Here is a 13,669-nt window from a genome sequence, read left to right on the forward strand (position 1 = left end):
GATGGGAAAATAATATATATGCGTGTGTATATACGTTACTTCTAAAGCTGAAGGTACAACTACAGCTACTTTTAGGAAATGCTAATGAAGGAGGATCAAATCCCTGCTGTAAACCTAATGAATTTAGATTTGTAGTAATTACAGCTCCGTATGACTGTGGAAAATCTGTATGCGAAGCTGTTTCCTAGTTGCGCACAGTGGAGGCTCCCCCTTCCGTCCCTCAGACATAGTAGCATCTTAGAGAAGCTCCACGGAGGAAAAGTGCCCCGAGTAGCTGGGAAGTGTGTTTTAAGGGGTAGGGGCAATTTTTTGCAGTGACGTTACTGACGTAAACTACAGATTAATCGGGCCACGCGTGACGGGCGGTCAGCAGCTCAGGGTTTGGGCAGCGGTGGGAGGTACTGTGTGTTGTTACCGTATGCCTGAAAGCGAGGGCGAAAACTGCAAAGCCTGGGCACTCGCACAGCGCTGCAAAAGGACGCTGCAGCGCTGCTGCCCAGGGGTAACCCCTCTCCTGCGGGCAGAGCCGCAGAAACCCTCCTGCTAATGGCCCGTGGTGTCTCACCCCTGCGCGCAAGGGTTTGCACGACCCTTGGTGGCGCGGCTCGGTAGGGATGCTTTTGGCCTATAGGTATGGCAGCAGGAAAGCTAAAGGCATTCGTAAAGTATGTGCTGCAGTATCCTGACTCGGGCTCTGAGATTGCCAAAAGATTGGGTCTTTTAATAAGGGGGAGAAATATGTAAAAACAAGGATTTTTATTATCATGGCAAGAACAACGATAGGGATGCCAAGATACTACTGCCTTGCAAGATAAAGTGGCACACGTTCTACACAATAATGTGTACAATGTCTGACGACTTTGGAGATCTGTTCTCAAGCAGATTTCCCAATAAATTAACACAACAAAAATACTTTCATATAAAACAAAGTCCAAAGGATTTTTTTTTTAAAGTAAAAGCAAAACCTTCAGGGACTATATTACTTATCTCTCTCTACATATATAATCTCCTGATTTTTTTTAAATAAATTTATTCTTGTCTTAGAAAAATAAAATGAGTAGCCAATTTAGTCAACGGAAAATATCTCACAGACTTAAAAGCATGCCCAGCAAGCATAGCCTTGTAAGACTAAATTAATGTTAAATCAAAGCAATTCGTTACTAAACCACCCTAGTCTGCAATTCACAGTTGATTACTACAAAGTGTATTTTTTAAATTTTTTTTGGCCCATATAAAAATAACATATTGCAACTCAAAGTGCATTTTTAAAATAAACAATCAACTATTTTTATCAAATAAAATATTTACACCATTTGGTTTTTACAGTCAGAAATGCGCTTCATGCGATGACCATGGGAACATCATCTGAAAATCCAGTTATCATTGGGGCTTCGTCATCCTCATCTCCTGAAAAACAAACCCAGAGCTCTGTTACGCTGCCCGCAGCGTTTCATGGGGCAGGGGGACACTGGCTACCAAAGCTGGTCACAAAACTGCCCTCAAACCCAGTATATTATGGCTTTGCTCGTGTTCTTACCTGGTTGTTCTATCTGTTATATTCAGGTTGTAACTGATTTGCATTAATGGAATCATAGAATGGTTTGGGTTGGAAGGGACCTTAAAGATCATTGAGTTCCAACCGCCCTGCCGCGGGCAGGAACACCTTCCACTAGACCAGGCTGCCCCATCCAGCCTGGCCTCGAACACTTCCAGGATGGGGTGGTTTAAGTGAAGCTACTGTAAACATTTATCCTGGGCCAGCTTTGTACTCTTGGGGGAGGAACACATCCATAGAGATTTTGATGCCAAAAGTGGCCCAAAGCACGATGGAGAAGTTAGATCTTGCACTGATTTCACGTTCTTAACCCTGTGCATGAAACCGAGGGCTACGTACCTAAATCATCTCCCGAGGAGAAGATGGCAGAGCCCAGGCGGGAGCTGTAGTGGCTGTTTGCAAAGGCAGTGAAGCTGTTCTGCAGCCGTCTGTGCCTCATGTACAGCACCACGAACCCGATCCCGAGGGTCACCAGCAGCAGGAACAGCACCGGTACCACAATGGCAGCGACGTCTGTGGATCTATCTGTTTTTGAGGCAGAGGAGTCTTCGCCTAGGATGAGGGAGGGAAAGAAGCACCATTAGCAACTGATCGCTCATTTCTCTAGGAGTTTGTGAGGCTTTCGTTAGTCTTTGTGAAGGAGGATGGAGAAAATGCCCAGGACTTACCAGTTCCTAGTTCATCATAGAGAAGCGTGGCCGGCTCGCCGCACATCTGCCCGCTGTACAGGCACCTGGCCTGAACGGTGAATGAATAGTTGTGGCCTATCTTCAGGTTGGAAACTTTGAAGAAGTTTTCTGTGGTGTTCCCCAGATAAACCGTCATGTTCATCAAGCTGTCAAACATGTGAATCTCGTAACCCTGAGAGTTGTGAAAACAAAGACACAAACCCCAAATCACTCGGCTGCAGAGGTCAGGTGTGCTCCTTTCTGATAGGGCTTTGAACCTTGTTTTTCCTCCTGAATCCAGCTTTGATGCAACGCATTGGGCTATCAGCTGGGAGAAAGCAATGAGGAGCCTCCTCCAGGCACGTGTCAGCGGGCATTGACCTTGCCTAGTTCAGGGAGGAGAGAAGATTTCACTCTGTCTGGTTCACTCTGTTCTTAGCATCCACCCGAGACCACCCAAAACACAGTCTGGTAACGGTGATGGATTTTTTGGCGTAGTTTGCTACTTGCCTGGGCCCTGACAGAGAACGCATCACAGATTTTCTGTCAAAGTCTAAATGATGACAATTCTCAGATGCTACCGATGTGCTTCCCGGCATGGCAGGGCACTGTCCTATGCCCCACCCTTTCACACGTGACAGTTGACCTTTTCCAAGAGGATAGTTAAGTTCCTAAAAGGTGACCGATTGGATCTATCAGCATTAGTGCGTTAGTCACGATACGAACTGAAGTGAGCTCTACATAGAGGCTCATCAAGGACACTTAGAGGAGCAGAGCGCACTGGTGTATTTTAAAGAGTCTGTGAAAGGAGTTTTTTTCTGAAACACAGCCTGTAGGACGGGAGAGACAGCCCAACTTACCCGGCTTTCATTGAAATTACTTTCCTTTAATGCCAAACTCTTCCAAAAAAGCAGAATATGGTCATTTTCTGTTATAATTTTTAAGGCGTCTGGTGCAGACAGTGGAACTGCAAATGAGAAAAAAATGGCAGGTGGGTAAGGTTGGAACACTGGAGACACTTTTCTTTTGGCTGAGAAACAGCAACGGGGTCACTTCTGAGACCTAGTATGTTTTAGGGATCAGCACAATACTCTGCTTAGAAAAGGGCTGTACTGGAGGAGCGGATACCGTGGCATGTAATCTGGTAGGAGTTTTTCAGTGGGTTTTTATGGTAGGACCGCAATGGTACTTGATGGTGTCTACACAGCCAAACAGGTGTCTTTCCCACCTCCACCTGGGCAGGAGAAAAACTCCCCAGCTATCGTGAGAGGCTTCCTCTCTGCTGCTGCTGTTTGGGGGCTTAATTGGGAGCTCTCCTCCCCGGGAGCTGCAGGGAGGCCTCTCGGAACAGGGCTTTGGCTGTGGGAGAGCACTAAGCGTTGCAGAAACACTACTGCAGCCTCCAACCAGCGCAGGGGTGGGATGAATGGCATGGGGGATGGCGCTGGATTCCTTCTAGGGGACTCTGCTGCAGGGACTTGCCCCGGCACCCACCCAGCAGTACTCTCCCCTTTACCTGTGCTGATCTTCATGCTGGATTCTTTGCTCATGTTTCCCAGTTGAACAATCACGTGGTATTTGCCTCCCGGTTCAAGTTTCTTAATGGTGTACTCCACCGTGCTGTTCCGCGTTTTCACTTTGTAGATTTTATCTGTTTTTCTTACCAAATCTTTAACTGCGACAGCATATAACTGGAGGGGGAGGAAAGGCACACCCGGTGAAAGATCTTACTTCCTTGCAGACTCGCTAGCGATCTCACACAATGGTAGGACATTAGAGGGGGGGGAAATTTGAATGAAACCATGGCTGCACTCTGGGAAGCAAGAGTTCAAGCCTCTTGCTGCACTCGCCGGATCCCTGCCCGAGATCAGTATTTACAGATACAGAAAATGCAGTTACTGGAACGGATGAGGGCAGGAGCAAAACCTCAGGCTGTATTTCTTAATGAAGCGCAGGGATGCGATGCAAACTCCTGCTCTGTCAAAATTTCCAGTTTTTCTGGGAAGATTTATACCTTTGCCATTAAAGTCCCTGGACCAGAATAGGAGCGGAAAGCTTGCTGAGAAAATGACTCGCCTTCAGTGGAGCGAGACCTGACCGTACGCCGGCGTGCCAGAAAACAGAACGGGGCTTTGTTGGGGCTGTGCCGGCACGGGAGGCAGAGCCCGCAGCCCAGTTGGCCCCACGCCTGTCCTGCCGACCCGCGGGCTCTGCTCCGGCACTGGCCAGCCCGGACTCCAGGGCAAAGCCGAAGCCCAGGAAGGTGTTTTAGCACATGCCCAAGTTTGCTTTCAGACTCAAGTCAGCAACAGGTATCCCAGACCTGACCCTTTCTAAACGCAGTGTGGATGTTATAGGCCTGAGCTAATGGCCAGTAAAGCGAAGAGAGGAAATGCGTGTCCCGGAGGTGTCAGGATCTTGATGGCAATGATTCAGATGGAGGGTAGTCCTGATATCAGACTTAGTTCTCCGTCAGCAGCAGGGCAGGGATCTGCCTTTGAGCCAGGGTTTTGCATGCAAAGGGACAGAAGAAGGCGCTGTGAGATATTACCATGTCCTGGTCAGGCGAATCGTAGGGCGATTCCCACTTAATGACAGCGAATGTCTTTCCGGTGTGCACCGAGTGGAGGTGCCGAGGGGGAAGCCGGTTGTCCGGGATCATCTTCACCACAACATAGTCGGACGGTGGCCCTTGGTAGGGAGACATCACACGGACCTTGAAGGGATGACGCAGCGGTTAATACTGTGCCTGCACCCTTCGGTAGCAAGCTACAGCCCGCAGCGCAGGTAGGAGAGGGAACAGCAAAGGAGCCTACCAGGAACAGGTACTGCTCGTCCCGCTGCACGAGCACAGTCATGTTGTGGGAGGTCGTGGTGGTGTTGTGAGGGCTCCTGTACAGCTCTAGGAAGGATGTGGCATAGAAGATGCCATAGACCTGCGGAGGAAGAGCACAACAGGGACAGTACAGAGTGTGGCGAGGGCCGCGGCTCCCACCCAGATTTTCACTGCTGTCACTTTTTATGGACATGGCGCAAGTAGACCCTTTTTCCTCTGAGCACTCTCTCCTGCCCTGCACTCCCCACCCCAAAATGCTGCGCTCAGCTCTGATAACACAGCAGTTGATTGAAAGACCACTGGAGCATCATGCCATCTGCATTTCAGCCACTTCTCCCCTGGATCAGTGGCTGAACAAATAGACAACAAGAAGGCTTTCTTTGCTTCTGTTTAAGGGGCAGCAGGGGCTTTCCCTCAGTTTTTGAGCATAAAATTTTCAGGGCCTTGCAATTCAGTCCCAACAAGCGACCCTGGTCTAAGATTTTGCTTGTGTTTTGAGGCTCTGAGCTAGACCCCGTCCTGGCTGGGGAGAAAAGAGAGTCGGTGCCTTACGACATTCCGCGGCCCGGTCCAGCTGCACTCCACCGCAGTCTGGTTGACAGCCTTGGCTTTGAGACTCGGCGATGCGGGTCTTGTCCCACTGGTCACCACGTGTACAAAAGACAGAGGGCTGTCACCCAGCTCTGTCCTAGCCCAAGCGGAAATTTCATAGGGGGTGTGCGCAGTCAAATTTGCCACTGAGCAAGAAGAGAAATGTGCACTATTAGGTGAGGCAAAGTACTGCAATGGCAGGGTGAGAGCACTAGGAAATGGTCGGTGTCATCAGTCTTAGACAGAAGCCTGCCTCTCTTGGTTTGTTTTTGTTATTTTTGAGTAATTTCCTTTATACAGAAGCACCTGGGACTCTGCTGTCTAACTTAACCTGCGCTCTTCTGTATCGGGATGCTTTCCCGTATCTAGACTTCGCACACCAGGGATTTTTCAAAACCAGAAATTTGATGAATAGGGACATGTGCTGTATGTAAGTCCAAGAAATTGTTGACCTTTTGCACAGTAGATAAGGAACCACAAAAAAAATCCCATGTGATGAGAAAAGGCTACTGCAGCTCTGGGGAATAAATCCCAAATCCACTTGAAAACTCTGAGTCCTAAGAACAGAGGCCAAGGATTTGCTGGTTTGTCCTCCCAAGATTTATGCGTTTCTAAAAAGAAACTGCTCAGTTGCAAAAAAAGGAAAAAAAAAATCCTATAGATTTCCGTAAAATCTTCCGTTTGGTGTTGACTAAAGCAGAATTTGACACTTTGCACAGAAATTACCTTTTTGGATGGACTTTTCTCCTTCTATGATCAGAGTCCTTTTTTCCTGCCTGTGCGTATCAAATGTCCAGTAGATGTTCACGACGTAACCGCTGACCTGTCAAGCAGCAAGGGGACACAATACAAATGATCAGTTCAGCTGTTTTTGCTTGCAGTGAAAGACTCACCGTTGAAAGTCTTTGCATTGTGTTTTCCAGCCTAATTAAGAGAGCTGGGGCGGTTTATGAGTAGTAAGTAATGATGTGGCGTGAAATAACTAGCCTCAAAAAGTAATTGCGATACCTAAATAGGTGACAGCTTATCTCGTCCAGTGTTTTGCGTTTACCACGCGCAGGCCTTTTTTTCTTTATTCTAGTTGCAGAAGTAAAGGTAAAAATTTTACCTTGATAGCAGTAGTCATTTTTAGGCTAAAACTGATGGAATCCTCGCTGTAGCTCTCAATGCGTATGACAGGTGGAGGAATGACTGGAAGGAAAGAGAGAAACAGCTGTTACCGCAGCACAAAGGAATACCAATACTTATCGAGAGGGGACAGGTAGAATACAGCTTTTATGGTGACAGTCACCTCGCAGACCCCATTGTCCAGCCCCAACCTTGCACGCGCCCCTCAGAGAGGGCACCGACATGCTGCAGTTGTGTCATTTTTTCAGTCAACCACCTAAAAGCTGCCTTATCTTTGCCTGGCTCAGCACAGGCAGGAAGGAGGGAGGTCTGGACATAGGTATTTACTTCTGAACTCAGTGGGAGACGTTTATATCACAGCTAAAGGCTTCTGGCTGTCCGAGAACTGGTGAGGGAGATCGGGAGCTATCGGTGGGGACAGCTGCCAAACGCTCATGCAAAACCTGAAGGGAAAGTTATTACGGTTCTTTCTACCTCTGTTTTTTCTAACCATCAGGTACTCGTGTACTTCGTATTATCTGACTCCCGCAACTTTAGCAGCATGGTGTTTTCTTTCCTTCCTTTGTCAACATACTGAGGATGCGCTTTTATCTAACAAATTAGCAGACAATTTTGACATCAGAGTATAGGTTTGGAAGGGAAACTTGGCATGAATACAAATGATTTCAAAAGGCTTTTCTAAAAACAGTTTGGAGGGAAATGATTTACTGTGTTGTTTGAATTTATCAACTGTCAGACTGTAATGTTGTGATAGTTCCCAGGAGCCTCAGCGGTCTTTAGTGGTCTAACCTACATGAGATGCAGAAACCATCGTAATTATAACCTAAGAGGGAGAAGAAGCAAGCATCCTTTCAGGCAGTGACAGCGAAGGAGTTTAGTGGTAATGTGTGTCGCCTATTCGAAGGTAGGGTCGAGCCTACACAAGTCAGAGGGAATCCCTCTGCAGCCCAGGAGAGAGAGGCATCTTCTGGACACGCTTCTTGCCCACTTCCAGGGCAGTACATCCATCCTACGTGCCAGAGAATTCAGAGGAAGAGTCAGCGACCCATTCAGACCTGCCACTGAACTTTGAGGCAGCTCAAGTTAAGTGAAATGGTACAGCAAAGTTGTTAAATAGTGCAAAATGCTCAACAGGGAAGAATAAAGGACCAGGAGGTGGTTATGCATGCCGATGCTAACACTTTGGGCTTATATTTCGCCTTTTTGTTATGTTGTCCGAGTTGACTGAAACAACAACATTTACCTTTGCCTTTTACGGTGGTTATGGATTTGGAATCGCTCCAATTTCCCACTCCTCGACTAGTTACCGCAGCAACCTTTTCAAATAAGAGGGTTAGTTAATATGAACAAATGTACGCCTCCAACATTGTATAATGCAAACAGAGAACGAGGTTAGAGCAAGGTTACGGACGTGTCGGAGCTCATGGGAAAAGGACTTGGAAGCAAACAATAGCTTAATTACTTAGCAATAAAACGCTTATTACAGAGATAAAGCAGACTACTTTAAGTCGATTAAAGGAATCTAAGAGGAGGGAGGTGCATCCTCTTTGCAGATAACCACTCTCTTATGAGATCTTTGAGAAGTCCATCAAGATAAGGAGCTTTGGACTCTATCGGCTGTAGCGTAGGTAAGAACCGCGCCGGTGAAGTCCACGCGAGCGCCAAATGCAGTTCCAAAGATTTATTTAGAAACAGATTAGTATGGGAAGGAATACCAAGGAAGGAAAGACTCGCTCCAACCAAGTGTAGGAATAACATTGATTCATGGGTGGGGAGAGGGGTTTATCTCACCTCCCAGTGAACTGTCCCAAGAACCCATGCTCATTCAGCACAGGGAGGACGGACAACGGCAGACTATACGTTTCCCAGGGCTCACCGTGAAGGCTTTCATTTCCTATTCTTATTACTTCTGTCTATAATTACCCAGCTTCTCCCATGTGCAGACATTCCCCATGGGCAGATCTGCTTATTTTCCCAAGTGATACAATCAGGACCAAATTTATCTCTGGCCCAGATCCGGTGCAATTGCAGTGACATTGGAATGGGTAATTACTAGTGCAGATTTCATAATACAGCCGGGCCTTCTGGGAGAAGGTGCAAATCAAGGGCCTTACTTCAGGCCCTGAAACTATATACATTAGCAGCGCAAATGCCAAGCCCCCATTGAGGGCTGACATTAAAGGGCAGGATTTTAACAACGTACTTTTTTAGCCAAGTGCTTGACTGTGCAGGACCTAGACTATGTAGTGCAAAGTAACGAGAGCATGCCTAGAGAGAGCTTTGAAAATACTCACTCTAACTGTGTATAACGTGTTGACCTGTAAGTTCTGGATCTCGGTGTAGTTCTTGGTGGTTCTAAGGGACGACCACTCCTTGGAGCCGCTCCTGCTGTATTCCACCTAGGAGCACCAAAACAAGGGATGAGGGTTCCACAGTCAACAATACCGTGGGGTGACAGGTCCCTCTGTGTCAAAATGTCAGTAGAAAGAAGTAAGAAAGCTTAGAAAGGGAGCCAGAAATGAAATTGTGAACTCGAGGGCTGTGTCGCTACCTACAGCCCTGCAGCATTTCCCCTCCCAACTTGCCCGATGCTCTCAGAGGATTTCCTCTATGAACTGTCCTATTCCTGGCCCACCCCCTCTGCAGAGACAGCTGTGTTCAGACTGTGCTGCCACGAGCCCCCAGCAGCCACCCCCAGCAGCCTTCCCCGTCCCACCGCCGATCTGGACTGGGCCCCGCCGGGCAGCAGGACTCACGATGAATTCCCGGATGAGGCCGTGGGTGATCACGGGGGGACTCCAGCAGCCCACCACCACCCCTTCAGCTTCTTTTTTCAGGGACAGCTGCAGGTTAAAGGGAGCGTCTGGTACTAGGGAGAGAAACAGAGGTGTCAGTGACAGTCGCAGTTGTGTCTCCAGATCACACAGGGAAAAGCAGGATTAGGCCAGGGTCTCCCGGAATGGTTGGGACAGAGGGGGAATGGCCAAACGGTTCTGGCTTATGGGAGATGTCTTTTTCCTGCAGTTGTATCCCGAGTCCCTTTCACTCCCATTCTGGAGCAATGAAGCCTTTTTTGTAACTGGGGTGAAGCTAGGATTTTGCTAAGCTCTTTATTTTGCATCCCTTCCTTAGCCTGACCTCCACTCTGCAGCTAGAAAGATGGCGCTCCTTGCGCGCGGTACCGAACGGTCCCACGGGCTCAGCACTGCACTGTAAGAAGCGATGAACTTCCCAGTGATACTATACCACTAAGTCACGGGGAAGAAAGGGGGCAGGTTGGTGACTCAGTGCAGGAGTGACTCCAGGCAGCCCTTTTTCCCCGTCCAGCGCAATTCCCAGGCCTGTGGAAAGACTCCTTTTGTTGCTAACGGGGATACCTCCGCGGTATAGACTTTCTAGGCCAAAGCGGCATGCAGCAGGTCACCCATACGAGCCGTGCAGGTCTGCTTACATCCTTCGGGTGTCCGGAGGGTGATGAAGTCGTTGGTGTTGTAGACTCGACTGAGACACTGCACTTGAACTTTCACCTGATAGGTACAGTCAGGCTTGAGGACTTTCAAAACGCCGTTGGTTTTGTTGCTGTGGGTTTCCAAAATCTTCCAAATGCTTTCACCGACCATCCTGCACGAGAGAGTCGCACCTCTCCAGTCAGGACAGCGTTTAGTAACAAAGGGTGAAACCACCTATCTGTATGGTCAGGGCTTGCTGCTTAGTTTCCTTTTCAGTAACGCCACACCACCTGCTTGAAAGGATGCTCTTTGAAAGCCGGAACTAAACAGAGCCTGGTGACTTACAAGTGCCGTCCTCTGAGGGCTTTTATGACTGCTATGCTCTAATTTCTTGACTTTGCTCTCATTGTTAGCCGTCCCACAAAGACGAGAGCCGAGCAGAAAAAAGAAGCCCGAATATAGCCACATTAGCGTCTGTGTAAACAATCAGGAGGAAATAAATACAGCTTTTTACAAATGCCCCCCGGTTACAACTATTTTGGGTCTCCTTTGCAACCAAGTACAAAGACTTTGCAAGCAGAACTAGATTGCACAGTTCTCAGCCTTTCAGGCCTGATTCTGAAGGGCGCTTTGCTGTAAGGATGTGCGCGCTGATACCATGCCCATGCTTCTCCTATCTTTTATTTGATATGAATAGCGATGGGTTGTGCAGTGTAATGTAATGTGCAGCCTACCTGTAATAGACGTTGTAGACACAGGAGGCCGAGGACATTCTCTTCGGCCGAGCCCACGTCAGAGTGACATCGCCGGAGAAATCGGCCGTCCACTGGAGGTTCTGGACTTTGTACACGATTGTGTCATCTAAGCAGGCAACGGGAAAAGTTAGTCTGTCAGAGGGAAACAAGCCCTTTGCCCAGAGCAGAAACAGGAGTTATGTTCATAGCATAAACAACATGTGGAGGTAGAAACGGTACGATGACCGAAGGGAGTATTTGCAGCATTCAAATGAGATCTGTAATTTAGGCGGGCGTTATGAGTGGAGAAGAGCAGGCTCTTCAGAAGGCCATTCAGAGCAGGAACATACCCCCGGTGCTCTTAGTTCTCCCCAAAATATCTTCGTTACCTTTATGCAGCATCATGCAAACATTCCCTTTCCCCCGAGGAAAAACAAAGTATGGCTGTTGATGAAATACTCTGAAGCGTCATTTTGGAAGTCTATGAGTGCAAACTGATCGGTGCAAGCTAAGTCACTCTTCTACTCGTGCGACAAATCTGTGCCGCCTCCGTAAGCCATCCAGGGCCTTTTTTTTCGCGGTTTGCCTTATCACATCTTGCCTTCAGCAGAAGGGCCCAAGCAAAGGCTGGTAATTAAGGCAGTAGTCTGGGGATCGCCTTGAACGCGAGCTCTGCGGCCGAATCGGCACCTGACCTTGGGAGAGGCATTTAGGGGATAACAGCACCGTGAGATCCAGCACCGGCACCAGTGGGGACTCGGGGTGCTTTATCTGAAACAGCCCAAATCCATGCCCTGCTCCTGCTAGGCCGTTCCCTGCTCCCTCCCTCTGGGGTCCATGTGTTGGAGCCCACATCCAAATGCCGTGGCCTGGCCCCGCTCAGGGGCTCAGCTTCATTGCCGGTGCCGTACAGAAACCAAGCGGAGTGGGGCCAAACCGCTGCCGCTTCGCTTTCACCAACCAACCAGAAATGAAACCCAGCAGGCACGCGGGTCCGCGGACAGGCACGGCAAGACAAGCTATCCCAGGGAAAAGATGGTTTCCCCTTGGCGCAGTAGCCAAGCCGTGAATCTCGGCAGCTCCTTCCCCCTCCCCTGAACCCGCTAGCCTCTCCCAATCAATATTTAATTAAAGAACTAAAACCTGATTGATGCTCAACCCCCCAAGCAGTTCGGTAGAAAAGCGGCTGAATCTCATGGTTGGCCAGAGACAGCCATCGATCGCTGTTATCTGCCCAGGGCGGGCTGCGGCGTGCGGCCCGCCTGCCTCTGCGGGGCCACCGAAGGCCAGCGTGGGAGGACCAGTGACAGTGTCCAGGCATATGCCGTGGCTCCCAGGGTCACCTTGCAAAGGAGGACAGACCGGAGACTATTGCTTCACCTGTGGGCCATGTAAAATAGACAGCTTCGCTCCTACCCATCCTAAAATTGGTTTTCTGTGTCTGAGGCTGCTGGAAGACAAATTGTCAGTGCAGAAACTGGTCCGAGAGTTTGCCCCAGCTGGTTATAAAGAGGTGAGGAGGTAGCTTGGACACCTGAACAGAGGCAGATATGTCTAGGATGTTGTGAAGGAAAGGTCACGTACCCAGGAGAGCACCTCTGTGTGCTAACACAGAGCAGGGCATAAGAAATGGCAGGGCTGATGCTTACCAGTACAGTTCTTCTCATCGCTGCTGTCTGAGCAGTCCAGATATCCATCACACCGCTCTGTCACCATAATGCAGGCTTCTCCGTCCTCGCATTTGTAACCATTAGGGCACGACAGGGTGCTGTGAGTAGCTGAAAGAGGCAGAAAGGTTTCAGGACTCGGGGCAGGAACGTTCCCTCACCAGCACTGGGCTGTTTGCAATGCCAGCACTGGCACTGCTGCGTCAGAAGCAGGCGTGATGCTGGGGGGTGGCTGCATGTCAGGGCCGCAGCCCAGGCAGACCGTCATAGGGCTATCTCACTCTGGCTGCCTCTTCTGGCGTGGTGGCACCAGAAAAACCTGGAGCTTATCCCACTAAAAACAACCACTGGACTTCTAGTGGGAATGGCAGTGGTTGTTTGGGCTTTTTATTCCTATTTTTACTGTACTTCCGTGTTTACTGCAAGGATTTCACCAGCAATAAAACTCCTCGGTGGCTCCCCCATCCTCAGAAAGTCTCCCAAGGGAAAGAGCCAGGCGAGAGGCTCTCCTCGTCCCGCACTTACGGCAGTTCCTCTCGTCCGTGCCGTCCTGGCAGTCCCGCAGGCCGTCGCACCGCTTCCAGTTGGGGATGCACTTGTGCAGCTGCTGGCACTCGAACTCGAACCTGCTGCAGCGTCCCGGCAGCGCCGGGGAGGTGGATGTCACGTTGGGTCCTGCACACAGCAGCCAGAAAGTGAGGAAACCACCCAAGGCACAGCCACGCTGCCGCTGCCGCTGCCGCCAGGAGGAACACCAAAACCTGTCCCGAGGTCTCGACTCCACTAGATGGCAATCTCTTCCCATCTAGCAGGTAGGTGGCTCCTGCTGGGATGAGCCATCCTCTCTCCTGACTGCAGAGGGCTGGAAAAGCAGCAGGTTTGCAGGGGATGTCCTGCACGGGCTCTGAGCTCGGTAAGCCTCAGCAAGGACCGCAGCGAGAAAGAAATCTTTTATCTTCAGCGTAGGTGTGAGGTGGAAGCCCACCCTGCAGCCCTGCTCCCCGTGCCCCTACGCAATCTGAGACACGACAGCATCGGGTT

The 13,669-nt window shown here is 49.5% G+C and overlaps 1 protein-coding gene across 2 annotated transcripts in view; it reads right to left on the minus strand.

Annotated features, from left to right (window-relative positions):
• Positions 1–822: 822 nt before the first annotated feature.
• The window catches only part of SORL1 (sortilin related receptor 1), a gene marked incomplete at its 5' end in the record, with an annotated part of 48,830 nt that continues 35,983 nt past the window's right edge, over positions 823–13,669 (minus strand). For both annotated transcript variants that reach the window (XM_082493935.1, XM_082493934.1), the window contains 17 exons: positions 823–1,407; positions 1,895–2,107; positions 2,224–2,416; positions 3,084–3,190; positions 3,740–3,914; positions 4,775–4,939; positions 5,040–5,159; positions 5,612–5,796; positions 6,377–6,473; positions 6,759–6,841; positions 8,022–8,094; positions 9,073–9,177; positions 9,535–9,647; positions 10,230–10,399; positions 10,962–11,088; positions 12,611–12,739; positions 13,154–13,303. In XM_082493935.1, the coding sequence (XP_082350061.1) occupies positions 1,340–1,407; positions 1,895–2,107; positions 2,224–2,416; positions 3,084–3,190; positions 3,740–3,914; positions 4,775–4,939; positions 5,040–5,159; positions 5,612–5,796; positions 6,377–6,473; positions 6,759–6,841; positions 8,022–8,094; positions 9,073–9,177; positions 9,535–9,647; positions 10,230–10,399; positions 10,962–11,088; positions 12,611–12,739; positions 13,154–13,303 (2,273 nt within the window). In that variant the 3' untranslated portion in view covers positions 823–1,339. The remainder of the gene's footprint in view (positions 1,408–1,894; positions 2,108–2,223; positions 2,417–3,083; positions 3,191–3,739; positions 3,915–4,774; positions 4,940–5,039; positions 5,160–5,611; positions 5,797–6,376; positions 6,474–6,758; positions 6,842–8,021; positions 8,095–9,072; positions 9,178–9,534; positions 9,648–10,229; positions 10,400–10,961; positions 11,089–12,610; positions 12,740–13,153; positions 13,304–13,669) is intronic.

This window comes from Vanellus vanellus, assembly GCF_965231255.1.
Source record: "Vanellus vanellus genome assembly, chromosome: 21".
Taxonomy (NCBI): Eukaryota; Metazoa; Chordata; class Aves; order Charadriiformes; family Charadriidae; genus Vanellus; species Vanellus vanellus.